This window comes from Phyllobates terribilis, unplaced genomic scaffold (assembly GCF_046119375.1).
Source record: "Phyllobates terribilis strain yellow unplaced genomic scaffold, ASM4611937v1 Scaffold_2__4_contigs__length_985480577, whole genome shotgun sequence".
Taxonomy (NCBI): domain Eukaryota; kingdom Metazoa; phylum Chordata; class Amphibia; order Anura; family Dendrobatidae; genus Phyllobates; species Phyllobates terribilis.
Window position 1 is genome coordinate 784,888,887 of NW_027362762.1, and position 15,191 is coordinate 784,904,077.

General features: G+C 43.2%; 1 protein-coding gene across 1 annotated transcript in view; it reads right to left on the bottom strand.

The window, feature by feature from the left end:
* The window catches only part of IL1RAPL1 (interleukin 1 receptor accessory protein like 1), a 2,084,623-nt gene that overhangs the window by 96,217 nt on the left and 1,973,215 nt on the right, over positions 1–15,191 (bottom strand). Inside the window, exon 8 of the mRNA XM_073667404.1 lies at positions 8,477–8,622. Within this exon, the coding sequence (XP_073523505.1) occupies positions 8,477–8,622 (146 nt within the window). The remainder of the gene's footprint in view (positions 1–8,476; positions 8,623–15,191) is intronic.

Consider the following 15,191-nt stretch of genomic DNA (forward strand, 5'->3'; position numbering starts at 1 on the left):
GCCTCCGGTTTCTAGCTGAGGGTCGTTTCCTGCCTCCACTAGTTCGGGGACCGGTCTCCCCCTTTGGCCTGACCCCTCCACGCAGGTGGATTCGGGCGTGCGGTGGCGACTCGCCCGTCCGCACCCCTGGGATCCCTTCATTCCTCGTCCCTGGAGCCTTCTCCGCTCCTCTTCCTTCCTTCTCCCTCTTGCAGGCCTGGGCCTCTGTTACTAGGCCCGCCTCCGGAGCAGAGCTCATGCAGAGCCCCTGCTCCCTGCCACTTCTGCTCAGACTTCTCTGCACTGAACTAAGATGGTGCCCACCTTTTATACTCCCTTCTCAATGCACCCAGGAACTGCTTCCTCCCTGCTCCTGCACTGCAGGGTTCCCCTTCCTCAGTGTTCCCTCCCCCCACTCCAGCCAGGGACAGGGACTGTCGTGCCCATCTCAGGGGCATATTGGTCGCCCTGCCCCACGGCAATGTGGTGTAATGCATGCAGGTGTCGGGTCCTGATCCACACTCCATCCTTATCCGAGAGTGAGATATCACACCTCTGGGTGAGGTGCAATACGTCTGTAGCAACCGAGCCCTCGGTGCTACAGTTCCATTTATCTTCAGCCTAGGTGACGTATTGTGATACAGGGCCGTGATTTTGGCTATAAAAGGGTCCCCTAGACCCCTACCCCAAGCTTTTTAAGAGAATCATATATGGCGTGCCAGGAGACTCTATGGAATGCTTTCTCAGCATCCAACGAGAGTATCTACTTACAAATTTTTAACTGCATCTAGCCCAGGAAATACTTTGTGCCTAGTAGCAGTGTCTGCTAGTCAGCGGATTATCCCGGCTGTTAAGCAAGCTACACCACCTGTAGTTTGGACACTTAATTTTTTCAAAGGAAATGCTTCGGGACCACGGGATACTTAGTGAAGAGCAGCAGGAGGCACCCCAAGGCATAGGGGCTGGGACTGGCACTAGGATGCCTTGCGGTGGACAGCCGAGCTCGATCCTTATAAAAGCTTTTTAACTGCAGCAGCTTTAGTGGACGCTACTGGAGCTGGAATTACGCGGCTGCTGGCATGAGACTTGCCCTCCAATAGATCCTTGTAAATGGATTTAAAGTGTATTCATTCAAATTAGAGGGACAATTTAAATTAAAAAGCTTAGAGCTGCCTCCACCACAGGGGGGCTCTCTCGACCCACCAGCGGACAGGCACCAGTATTGGGAGAGGGGGGCTGGCTGTCAGGGTTCACCGCGGCTCTGGCACAAACCCGGCGACACGGAGGTGGCACGGGCAGGAGCGGACTGGCCGTCTCGGCTTCTCACTTTTTGGATTTTAGAAGGGCATGACATGCCTATATCTGTGTCTCCCCCTCCTTTTACTCCTCCACCTCTTTTCTTTTCGCATGACTATATGTACTTGTCACTTTTCCATGTGTTAGTTGTGTCTTCTGAGCAGTTTGTCAGCTTTTGGACACCTTTGAAGGTGTTTTCTATGTGTTTCTATGTGTTTTTGTTTGCCTGCCATTGGTTTTAACGGTGTTCGAAGGTGTTCGACGAACAGTTCGACGAACAGTTCGGCGAACACACGGGTGTTCGACGAACCGAACCGAACTCGAACACTACGGGGGTGGCTCAACACTAATAGGGACCAATAAATGTAGGTCCCAGCTTCCAGAAAGGAACCTTCAACTTGATATTCCTGGTTGACAACCAAAGTCATTCACACTCAGGTCTGGACCTGGCGAGTGTTTCCTGTCAGCCATACGTTTGTACCTGTCTCCCATGATCTTCAAATTACTCAGATTACTTAGAACCCCCCGCAACACAGAAGAGAGCGACGAAGCAAAACTTTCCTCCTCAGGAACTCCCGAAGCCCCTCCCCCACTAAAAGTACCAAACTGTGGATTGAAACCGTTTGCACCAAAGAACAGTGCAAACACCCGCCCTGCTGGTGCATTTTCGCTGTGGTGGTGGTTGGCGCACGGCTCCGCTCCCGTTCAGGTAGGAAATGTTAGGACCCACTACGAGGTTTGCCATGACGTGGCAGTGGGCTTCATACAGTCTGATCAGAATGTTAAACTAAGAACCTCATGTTCAGTTATATATATTTTTGCCGAGAGGCATTAGATCAAATGTATGATTTTTGGAGGTGCGGTCCATGCTCTTTTTTTTGCATTGCACATTCTTTTCCCTTTCTTGGACCAGCACTCCTCCCATTTGGCACAGGCGATTTTAATTAGCAGGAGACTGCAAAGAGGGTCTAGCCTATTTTTGCACTCACTTGAGAGCTTGAGGAAGGTGAGCTACAATGCTCCTTTCATGTGGTGTTCGTGCAGTGTGTTGGCCATTGTTGCTGTGGTTTTGTGCTTGTGGGGCGGCGCGGCCTGGAGTCATGGGGACTCGGCCTTGCAGCATGGGTGCTGTGAGGCACCAGGCCGCCCGCCCTGCTGGTGCATTTTCGCTGTGGTGATGGTTGGCGCACGGCTCCGCTCCCGTTCAGGTAGGAAATGTTAGGACCCACTATGAGGTTTGCCATGACGTGGCAGTGGGCTTCATACAGTCTGATCAGAAAGTTAAACTAAGAACCTAATGTTCAGTTATATCTATTTTTGCCGAGAGGCATTAGATCAAATGTATGATTTTTGGAGGTGCGGTCCATGCTCTTTTTTTTGCACCAAAAAACAGTGACCTGCCGGTAGATTCTTGGAGATGATTATTAATAGCAAATTCTGCCAGTGGTAAGTAATATACCCAATCCTCCTGGTTTTCGAAGACAAAACACCAGAGGTAAGTCTTCAAATTCTGATTAATGCGCTCAGTTTGCCAATTCGACTGAGGATGGAAGGCAGAGGAAAAGGACAGCTGCACCCCCAGTCAAGAACAGAATGCTCTCCAGAACTTGGAAATAAACTGGATTCCCCAATCTGACATCAATCTGACACCACATAGGAGAGAACCCCGTGAAGCTTCACGATCTCATTTACAAACACCTGAGAAAGTGTCTTGACATTCGGAAGTGCCGGTAATGCGACAAAGTGAACCATTTTAAAGAACCTATCTACAACCACCAAAACCACCATTTTGCCTGCAGATACCGGTAGGTCAGTAATAAAATCCATGGACAAGCGTGTCCATGGCCTGCTAGGAATAGGTAGTGGAAGAAGAGTACCAGATGTACGGGTATGCAATACTTTAGAACGTGCGCAAATGCTTCAAGCGGACATGTGTTCAACCACATCCCGATGCAATACAGGCCACCAAAAACAACAAGAAAGGAGTTCCGCAGTTGCCTTACCACCTGGATGACCAGCAAGCACAGAGTTGTGATGTTCCCTAATTACTTTGCAGCACAGATTAGATGGTACAAATAACCTTCCTGAAGGGCAGGAGGTGTGGCGTCCCCATGAGTCTCCAACACCTCACCCTCCAGTTCAGGGTACAATGCCGAAATGACTACCCTTCTCTGAAAAATTGGGACAGGGTTCTCATGGTCACCACCATCATGAAAGCTCCGGTACAAAGCATCAGCCTTGACGTTTTAGACCTATGGATGGAAAGTGACAACAAAATTGAACCTAGTAAAAAACAGGGACCATCTAGCTTGCCTACGGTTGAGACGTTTAGCTAATTGAAGACATGACAGGTTCTTCTGGTCTGTGATAACAGTAATAAATTGGACAGCCCCCTCCAACCAATGTCGGCATTCTTCGAACGCCTATTTAATCGCCAAAAGTTCCCTATTACCCACGTCATTTTTTCTCTCATTCTCTCAGCCAAAGATAATTTCTTAGAAAAGAAAGTACATGGACGCCATTTACCAGGTGATGGGCCCTGAGACAACACAGCCCCAACCCTCACCTCCAACACATCAACTTCCACAATAAAGGATTGGAAAATATCGGGTTGATTGAGTATAGGTGCAGTGGCAAAACAACTCGTTAGGGAGGAAAAAGCCTGCAGGGCGGCATCCGGCCATTTAGAAATATTAGATTCCTTCGCTGTCATGTCAGTGAGAGGTTTCACAATTACTGAATAAGTTTGGATAAATTTCAGGTAAAAATTAGTAGAACCCAGAAAATGCTGTAAAGTCTTCAGGTTCTTGAGACGGTTCCAATCAAGGACAGCACGGATCTTCTCCGGATCCTTCTGAAAATCCGAAGACAGCCTAAACACACTTTTCTAGTTTGGCATATCATTTGTTATCCCTTAAAATCTTAAGCACCTATTTAACATGCCCCTGATGTGTCTCAAAATCAGGTGAGTAAACCAAAATATCATCTAGATAGACCACCACAAACCTGCCCACCAAATGATGGAAAATATAATCAATGAAATGTTGAAACACCGCAGGTGCATTGGTCAAACCGAAAGGTATAACCAGTCTCTCGAAGTGCCCTTCAGGGGTATTGAACATTGTTTTCCATTAATCCCCCTCTCTGATTCTAACCAGATTGTAGGCTCCCATTAAATCCAACTTGGAGAACACCTTAACTCCCACAACCTGGCTGAACAAATCTGGAATCAGAGGAAGAGGGTTCAGATCTTGGAAGGTAATTTGATTTATTTTCCGGAAATCAAAACAGGGACATAGACCGCCAACTTTTTTCCTCACAAAGAAGAACCCTGCCGCCAAGGGCGAAGATGAGGGTCTGAAATGTCGCTTCTCCTGACTTTCTGCAATGAAGTCCTTCATGGCTTGTCTCTCAGGGCCAGAAAGATTACACAGTTTAGACTTTGGTAGTTTATCTCTGAGGGTCAGGATAATAGGACAGTCATATGCATGATGAGGAGGCAAATCCTGACACCCCCTCTCAGAAAATACATCCTTAAAACCAGACAAAAAAGGAAAAACCCCAATATAAGTGCTCATAGTAGAGTGCAAGATAAAAGTGATCCAAAATGTTATGTAAAATGTCCCCAATATAAGGTTCAACTCCATTCCCAAAAAAAGCAAGTCCCCACTCAGGTCCGTCCGTTAACAAAAATATAAGGGTTTCCACATTACTGGTAGCACAAAGACTCTGAAAAAACAAAATGGTTCCTCGCCCTCCTAACAAAATCCAGCAATTTCTGCCCTCTGAAATCCAAATGTCCCCCTTCCTTTTGAGCCCCAGTGTGTGTCTAAACCACAGTTAGCGTTCACATGTTTGACCTTCCTGTAGGGATGAGAGCCCATCTAACTTATGTGTAAATGCCTCCAAAAGAACAAGCTGGGCATAACATACTTGTCACTACAACGTATTGGTCGCTACAGCATACTGGTCGCTACAATGGCAGTTTGCAATATTCACTTAGCAACAGCCACTGCTGTTTGTTTCTGGAAAACAACCATGGAGTCAAATAGTTAATACACCTGTAGATAAATTCACGAAGGAGTATAATTTCCAAAATGTGGTCATTTGAGGGGAATTCTGCTCTTCTAGCACATAGGGGTTCTGTATATGGAGTCAGCAAACTCTTCTAGGAAAATCTACGCTCCAGGAGACAAAAAGCGCTCCATCCCTCCCAAGTCTCGCCGTGTGGCTAAACAGTACTGTACAGCCACAAGTGGGGTATTTGTACATTCATCAGAAATTGTGGGACAAATTTTGGTACCGTTTTTATCCATTTACCAGTGTAAAAATGTAAAGTCTTGAGTTAAAACAAAGTTTTCATGGTAAAAATGTAATTATTTTTTCTTCACTGCCCAATGTTATAAAATTCTGTGACACACCTGTGGTGTCAGTATGATCATTGCACTCCTAGATGAATTAATTGAGAAGTGTAGTTTGTAAATTGGAGTCACTCATGGGGGATTCGGCTGATCTGGCACCTCCGGCGCTCTGCCAATGTGACATGGCACCCTCAAACCAGTCCAGCAAAATCTGAACTCCAATATGGCGCTTGTTCTATTCTGAGCTTTGCACTATGCCTCAAAAGTAGTTTTCGATCACATATGGGGTATCTATGTACTCAGGAGAAATTGCACAACAAATTTTGGGGTCCAATTTCTCCTGTTACCCTTGTGAAAATGCAAAATTTTGTGCTAAAAAACATTCAAAAGTAGTTTTGACCACATATGGGGTATCTACCTACTCAGGAGAAATTGCACAACACATTTTGGGGTCCATTTTCTCCTGGTACCCTTGTGAAAATGCAAAATTTGTGCTAAAAAACATTCTTGTGAGAAAAATGTGTTGTTTTTTTATTTTCACAGCTCAATGTTATAAATTTCTGTGAAGCCCCTGGGGGTTCAAGGTGCTCACCACACATCTAGATAAGTTTCCTGAGGGGTCTAGTTTCCAAAATGGTGTCACTTGTGGGGGGTTTGCACTGTTTAGGCCCATCAGCAGCCCTCCAAACGTGACATGGCATCCGTTAATTATGCCAGCAAATTTTACATTCAAAAAGTCAAATAGCGCTCATTCCCTTCCAATCCCTGCCGTGCTCCCAAACAGTGGTTTTCCCCCACATATTGGGTACGGTGTGCTCAGGAGAAGTTGCACAACAAATCTTGAGGTTCATTTTCTACTGTAACCCTTGTAAAAGTAAGAAAAAATAGGGTCTAAAGTAAAATTTTTGTGAAAAAAAGTTAAATGTTTATTTTTTTCCTTCCACATTCCATTAATTCCTTCAAAGCACCTGAAGGGTTAATAAACTTCTTGAATGTGGTTTTGAGCACCTTGAGGGGTGCAGTTTTTAGAATGGTGTCACTTTTGCGTATTTTCTGTCATATAGACTCCTCAAAGTCACTTCAAATGTGATGTGGTGCCTAAAAAATGGTTTTGTCAATTTTGCTGGAAAAATGAGAAATTGCTGGTCAAATTTTAATCCTTATAACTTCCTAACAAAAAAATTATATTTCCAAAATTCTGCTGATGTAAAGTAGACATGTGAAAAATGTTTTTAATGAACTACTTAGTGTGACATGATTCTCTGATTTAAGGGCATAAAGATTAAAGTTTGAAAATTGCTAAATTTTCACAATTTTTGCCAAATTTCCGATTTTTTTCACAAATGAACGTAAGTCATATCAAAGAAATTTTACCACTATCATGAAGTACAATATGTCACGAAAAAACATTCTCAGAATCACTGGGATCCATTTAAGTGTTTCAGAATTATTACCTCATAAAGTCACACTTTTCAGAATTAAAATAATTGGCCTGGTCAGGAAGGTGAAAACAGGCTTTGGGGTGAAGGGTATAAACATATACAAAAATATAAAAAAACACAAAAGTTCAAATCACCACCACCGCATTAAAAATAAAATAAATAAAAAAATAAAAAATACACAGATGTTGTACCGCTGCATTCATAATAGTCCAATCTATAAAAATTTAAAATAAATTAATCTGATCAGTAATTAACGTAACGAGAAACAAAATCAACATGTCAAAGTTACAGTTTTTTGACGTCCGCAATATTGCAATAAAATGCAATAAGAGGTGATCAAAACAGCGTATCTACCCTATATCAGTGTAAATGTCAGCTCAGGGTACAAAAAATAAGCCATCTCACAGCCCTATATTTGGAATAATAAAAAATGTAACCGGTCTCGGAAAATGATGACAAAAACATTTTTTTTAACCTTAAATAAAAAAAAAAACGATACATTTGGCATCTGAGTACTTGTACTGACTTGGAGAATCAAATTGCAAACTCAGTTTTACCATTTTACCTCTCTCTTTCTCAAGAACTCCTGAAGCGTCATCATTGGTGCAGACCTTTGGATCATCAGGCAACGCCTCTGCTTCTCTGTCTCTGGACCTTCAGCACCTCTGAGCACATGGACTGTCTACACTGAAGTCTGTGGATTTTTGTTCACCATGGTGATTATTACTATTATTATCTATTCTAAAGAATTCCTCTGAAACTTTTCATGCAAAGATTAAATTTATTCTGGATAAAATAATTTTTCAATTAGGACTTCATTTGTTTGTGCAGTTTTTTCCTAATGGGTCACATGGCAGTATGATGGAACAACAGCATTACGGCATATATTATACAAGATGGAAGACAATGACTATTCAAATTATGCTGTCAATCAATTGTGATTTCATGTGCTCACATGCACAGGCTTCCATTCCCCCCACAATGTGATCGCAGGACACAGATAGGTTACCATGGCAGCCATGGGCCTATTGAATGCTCTGTCACTGCCATCTTGGTACTTCTGTGAAGCTCTGACACATGTTGGTTTTCACAGAAAACTGAGATTTTCACTATAAACTGCAATACTTTTGTGGGCTGCAACTATCGATGGTACACCCCTTCTCCCCTCCTATCATGAGAAGGCCTCGGGATTCAGTGCTCATGGCAGTGATAAGAAGATGCCACAAGGACTTGAGATTGAACTTACTCAAGTGTAATCACTTATCTTCACCAGTAATCATATTTTGTGACCTATCGTAAATCCATCTTTAACTTCTTTTTATAATCTTAAAAGAAAGGCATCAATGTTAGAAGACAAAAAAAATTTTTAGAAATCTTTCCATATTTCCATCCACATACCTCTTTTATGGAGGAGCACACTTGCATGCCTTCGTCCATTTCCATTTTCAACATAGCAGGAATAATTTCCCAAATCTACTTCTTCCACTGAGTCAAAAATTAAAGAGATCGATACCTCTTGTTCTCCAAGATGTTGCCTAAGAACTCTTTAAAAGAAAATATAAAATAAACAGTTATCTGGAATAATGTGGTAGTAAAATCGAGGTTTTACACAGCAGTAAATCATTTATGTCAAGGAGTGGGACTTCTCAGAGAAGCTGAACAATGAGCCTCAGAGATTTATAAAATCAAACTACATGTGTAGACCTAAAAGTTGCATTTTATGATCTGGTTTTAGATTTAAAGCTTACTTTATACTTGGATGCAATTCTTAAAAATATAAAATATCGCTAGAACTTACTGTAAGTTTCAATAAATAAACTATAAAGGAATCAAAATTATACAGTATCACTGTCAATATATGATGCAAGTAATAAGTTCATGCATACAGAGGAATCAGGATGGATAGCTTTCAAAAGAGCAAGAATTAGGCTGACAGCTATCAAAGGTATAAGACCACTGTATATGTAGTCACTGATGTTGCAGCCTCATTCATTCCCATTCAGTAGCTCTAAACAGAAAAATCAGGAACTTGCTTATAGAAATTATTGAATGAAGGGGAATTTTACCATATAGGAAGTCTATGCTGGTTGCATCCCTTTTTAGTAGATAATGAGAACTTAAAGAAGCACTACCATAAAAGTTTTTATCCTCTTAATATATCGCAATCATCATATTATATGGAACGCTGTACTTACAATTGCTCATTTTGCCTTTTTACGCAGTGAATTCTTCTCTTTTCTCTGCTCTATGTAAAAACAGGAAGTCTCTTGTCCTTACATAAATCATTCCCCTCTGACTCTTGACCTAGCTGCTCTCCCCTCCCCCTGTCAGGGACTTTTCACTGACTCATGACTCATACAGGGACAATAGACTTTCTGCTTCTACATAGAGCTTAGAAAGATTCAGCTAGTCAGTTTCTAATCACATGATGACATAGACCTAATGGAGAAGAGAAGAATTAGCTGGGTAGAAGGGCAAAATGTGCAATTGTAAGTACACAGTGCTATATAATATGATGATTGCAATATATTAAGAGTATGAAAACTTTGACAAAATCATGGTAGCAAATGCTCCCATCTCAAGCGGTTTGTTATATGTTACCAGCTCTAAAAAGTGTCCTTTTGTGAACATTACTTGATGCATTATCATCTTTAAAAATAAGTTAAAGATGAAATGGGATTTTATAATAAATAATACAGCTCTGTATTTCCACTTGTAGCTATTAATTTGCAGAATTATGTGGAAAAAGGTAGAGATTTCCTTCATAATAAGAAAAAAATTAAGTTATAGGTGGAGATGCGCGAATCTATTTGTATGACTCTTTTCCTTCGGCCAGGTCAGTAGTATCTGAACATTTGACAAAAGGCTCACAATTATCTTGCCTTCAGGAATTCCCGTGACAGCTTTCGATAAGCCAGGGCTGGCGTGTTCTCATCATTGTGATGGGTAATAGAAAAATGTGTTGAGGATTCCAACAGCCAGAGACTTCTGACCAGGCTGATGCACCAGAGTCCCACAAATCAACCCACTCATCTTTAGTTATAGGGTGCTTTTCATTTAATTTCTGGCAGCAGTTTTATTTCAGTAAGCATACACGAAAAAAGAAACACAGTAAATTAATCAACAGTAAATAAATAATAAAGTTAACATTCAGATATGGTCAGTTATCACAGTTATTTAATATTTTTTACCAGCTCATGTTACTCACTGATTTGCCCCCCTTTTTTCAGACAGTATTTATTTAGATAGGAAATATTTTCCCTCTTATTATAACTGGTTAAAATCTATCAACAACTACAAGGTAAGACATTTCACACATTTCACAAAATGGATACATATAGAGTGGGTACGGAAAGTATTCAGACCACTTTAATTTTTTCACTCTCTGTTTCATTGCAGCCATTTGGTAAATTTTAAAAAGTTATATTTTTTTTCTCATTAATGTACACTCTGCACCCCATCTTGACTGAAAAAACAGAAATGTAGAAATTTTTGCAAATTTATTAAAAAAGAAAAGCTGAAATATCACATGGTCATAAGTATTCAGACTCTTTGCTCAGACACTCATTTTTAAGTCACATGCTGTCCATTTCCTTGTGATCCTCCTTCAGATGGTTCTACTCCTTTATTGGAGCAAGGCACAAACCTGTCTATATGAGTCCTCACAGTGCATGTCAGACCAAATAAGAATCATGAGCTCAAAGGAACTGCCCAAGGAGCTCAGAGGCAGAATTGTGGCAAGGCACAGATCTGGGCATAGTTACAAAAGAATTTCTGAATTACTCAAGGTTTGTAAGAGCACAATGGCCTCCATAATCCTTAAATGGAAGAAGTTTGAGACTACCAGAAGTCTTCCTAGACCTGGCCGTCCAGCCAAACTGAGCAATCAGTGAGAAGAGCCTTGGTGAGAGAGGTAAAGAAGAACCCCAAGATCACTGTGGCTGAGCTTCAGAGATGCAGTAGGGAGATGGGAGAAAGTTCCACAAAGTCAACAATCACTGCCGCCCTCCACCAGTCGGGTATTTATAGCAGAGTGGCCCAATGGAAGCCTCTCCTCAGTGCAAGACGTATGAAAGCCCGCATAGAGTTTGCTCAAAAACACATGAAGGACACCCAGACTATGAGAAATAAGATTCTCTGGTCTGATGAGACGAAGATAGAACTTTTTGGTGATAATTCTAAGTAGAGATGAGCGGTGTTCGACTAGAACTGTTCGCCAATCTCAAATTCGAGCTGTTTTGGGCGGTGTTCGAGTTGTTCGACGAACCCGAACGATTTGCAAAAAATTCGGCTGTTCGAGGTTATGTTCGATAACTGTTCGTGCACCAAAAGCGTGTCCTGCATGTCTGGTGCTATTTAGAGCACCAATCATGCAGGGATTGTCTGCCACTCACTGTAATGCCACAGCCATGGTGGTTGTGGCATTACAGTGATTGCCCAAATCGATGGGAACAGTGGCAACAGTGAAACATGAAAAGCCGGCAATTCATCAGCGGCATACACCGGTACCCGACAATTTAGAACCGAAAGAATAGAGCTTCACACATAGATTAGATAGATATAAACATGTCAGCCACATATATACGAAGTACAGTGAAAGTGCTGCTTACTGTACTTGTCATTTAGCGTAAAGGATTTATCAAAAAAAATAATAGTGTTTTCATGCACCGTCTCTTTAAAAAAGCCGGCCGGCAATTCAGCAGCGGTACCCGACAATTTATAACAGACAGAATAGAGCTTCACACATAGATTAGATAGATAGAAACATGTCAGTCACATATATATGAAGTACAGTGATAGTGTTGGTTACTGTACTTGTCATTTAGTATTAAAATAAAGGATTTATTATTAAAAAAATTGGCGTGGGTTTCCCCTTAATTTTAGTCTCTAGCGGAGGTTAAGCAGACGGCTGGGGCAGATGTTTGAAGCCTGGGAAGGGGGTAATACCCACGGAGCTTCCCAGGCTACTAATATCAGCCCCCAGCTGAATACATAGCATTTACTAGCTATTAAAATGGGGGACCCCCCAAAAAAAATGACGTGGGGTCCCCCCTAATTTAATAGCTAGCAAAGGCTAGGCAGACAGCTGGGGGCTGATATTAATAGCCCAGGAAGGGAGCCATGAATATTGGCCCCCTCCCAGGCTAGAAACACCAGCCGTCAGCCGCCCCAGAAATGGCGCATTCATAGGATGCGCCAATTCTGGCACTTAGCCTCGCTCTTCCACGCTGCCCTGGTGCGGTGTCAGGGGGTAATAGGGCTGGGGTTGATGTCAAGCTTATAATGCCAGCTGACATCAAGCCCAGGTTAGTAATGGAGAGGCGTCTATAAGACACCCCCATTACTAACCCCATAGTCAAAGTTAAAAAAAACACAAACACCCAGAATAAAGTCCTTTAATTGAAATAAAGACACAATTCTTTATTGTTCTAAATTAAACCATACTTACCGTCACGCCCATTCCAGCTGAAGCCAACGATCTCCTGTAATAAAAATAAAATAATAAAGCAACCTCATCCTTACCTTTCCATGGATCCCACGACAGCTTCAGCTCTGCTACATCGAGATGACAGGCTGGACCGCAGCAGAACGCCGCCATCCAGCCTGTCATCCAGCAGACACTGAGAAGAGCAGGCTTGCTTGCGCTCCACATTGTCTCTCTGTGACGGCATAAAGATGAGCCGAGGTCATGTCCAATGAACTCGGCTCACCTCATGCACGTCACTTACAGCGTGGGAGAATTCTCACGCTGAAGCGCTGAGTGCAGGAGAATTTTCCCACGCTGTCAGTGAGGTGCATGAGGTGAGCTGAGTTCATTGGACATGAGCTCACCTCATGCACGTCACTGACAGCGTGGGAGAATTCTCCTGCACTCAGCACTTCAGCGTGAGAATTTTCCCACGCTGTCAGTGACGTGCATGAGGTGAGCTGAGTTCATTGGACATGACCTCGGCTCATCTGGATGCCGTCACAGCGAGACACTGAGGAGCGCAAGCATGCCTGCTCTTCTCAGTGTCTGCGGCATGACAGGCTGGATGGCAGCGTTCTGCTGCGGTCCAGCCTGTCATCTCGATGTAGCAGAGCTGAAGCTGTCGTGGGAACCATGGAAAGGTAAGGATGAGGTTGGTTTATTATTTTTCTTTTATTGCAGGAGATCGTTGGCTTCAGCTGGAATGGGCGTAATGGTAAGTATAGTTTAATTTAGAACAATAAAGAATTGTGTGTTTATTTCAATTAAAGGACTTTATTCTGGGTGTTGTGTTTTTTTTAAATACTTTACTAGAAATTCATGGCGGTCATGTCTAATACTGGCGTGACCCCATGAATTTTGGGCTTGGTGCCAGCTGATAATACCAAGCTGGCCCTAACCCCTTTATTACCCATTGAGCCACCGCACCAGGGCCCTGGATGAGTTGGGTACAGCGCCAGAAGATGGCGCTTCTATGAACCCGCCATTTTCCGGGGTGGCTGCGGACTGCAATTTGCAGCGGGGGGGGCCCAGAAAGCTTGGGCCTCCCTGCGCTGCAGATTCCAGCCCCCAGCTGCCTAGTTGTACCTGGCTGGACACAAAAATAGGGCGAAGCCCCACGTATTTTTTTTTTAATTATTTCATGAAATTCATGAAATAATTAAGAAAAAAAGGCCTTCCCTATATTGTTGTGTCCGGCCAGGTACAAATAGTCAGCTCGTGTTTGGGGGCAGCCCGTTCCTGCCTGCTGTACCTGGCTGGACACAAATATAGGGCGAAGCCCCACGTCAATTTTTTTTAATTATTTCATGAAATTCATGAAATAATTAAGAAAAAAAGGCCTTCCCTATATTGTTGTGTCCGGCCAGGTACAAATAGGCAGCTGGTGGTTGGGGGCAGCCCATTCCTGCCTGCTGTACCTGGCTGGACACAAATATAGTGCGAAGCCCCACTTCAATTTTTTTAAATTATTTCAGGAAATTCATGAAATAATTAAAAAAAAATTGACGTGGGGCTTCGCACTATATTTGTGTCCAGTCAGGTGCAGCAGGCAGGAATGGGCTGCCCCCAACCACCAGCTGCCTATTTGTACCTGGCCGGACACAACAATATAGGGAAGCCCTTTTTTTCTTAATTATTTCATGAAATAATTTAAAGAAAATTGACGTGGGGCTTCGCCCTGTTTTTGTGTCCAGCCAGGTACAACTAGGCAGCTGGGGGCTGGAATCCGCAGCGCAGGGAGGCCCAAGCTTTCTGGGCCACCCCCGCTGCAAATTGCAGTCCGCAGCCACCCCGGAAAATGGCGCGTTCATAGAAGCGCCATCTTCTGGCGCTGTACCCAACTCATCCAGGGCCCTGATGCGGTGGCTCACTGGGTAATAAAGGGGTTAGGGCCAGCTTGGCATTATCAGCTGGCCCTAAGCCCAAAATTCATGGGGTCACGCCAATATTAGACATGACCACCATGAATTTCTAGTAAAGTATTTAAAAAAAACACAACACCCAGAAAAAAGTCCTTTAATTGAAATAAACACACAATTCTTTATTGTTCTAAATTAAACCATACTTATCGTCACGCCCATTCCAGCTGAAGCCAACGATCTCCTGAAATAAAAGAAAAATAATAAAGCAACATCATCCTTACCTTTCCATGGTTCCCATGACAGCTTCAGCTCTGCTACATCGAGATGACAGGCTGGACCGCAGCAGAACGCTGCCATCCAGCCTGTCATCCCGCAGACACTGAGAAGCGCAGGCTTGCTTGCGCTCCACAGTGTCTCTCTGTGAGGGCATCCAGTTGAGCCGAGTTAATGTCCAATGAACTCGGCTCACCTCATGCACGTCACTGACAGCGTGGGAAAATTCTTCTGCACTCAGCGCTTCAGCGTGGGAGAATTCTCACACTGAAGCGCTGAGTGCAGGAGAATTCTCCCACGCTGTCAGTGACGTGCAGGAGGTGAGCTGAGTTCATTGGACATGAGCTCACCTTATGCACGTCACTGACAGCGTGGGAAAATTCTCCTGCACTCAGCGCTTCAGCGTGGGAGAATTCTCACGCTGAAGCGCTGAGTGCAGGAGAATTCTCCCACGCTGTCAGTGACGTGCAGGAGGTGAGCTGAGTTCATTGGACATGAGCTCACCTTA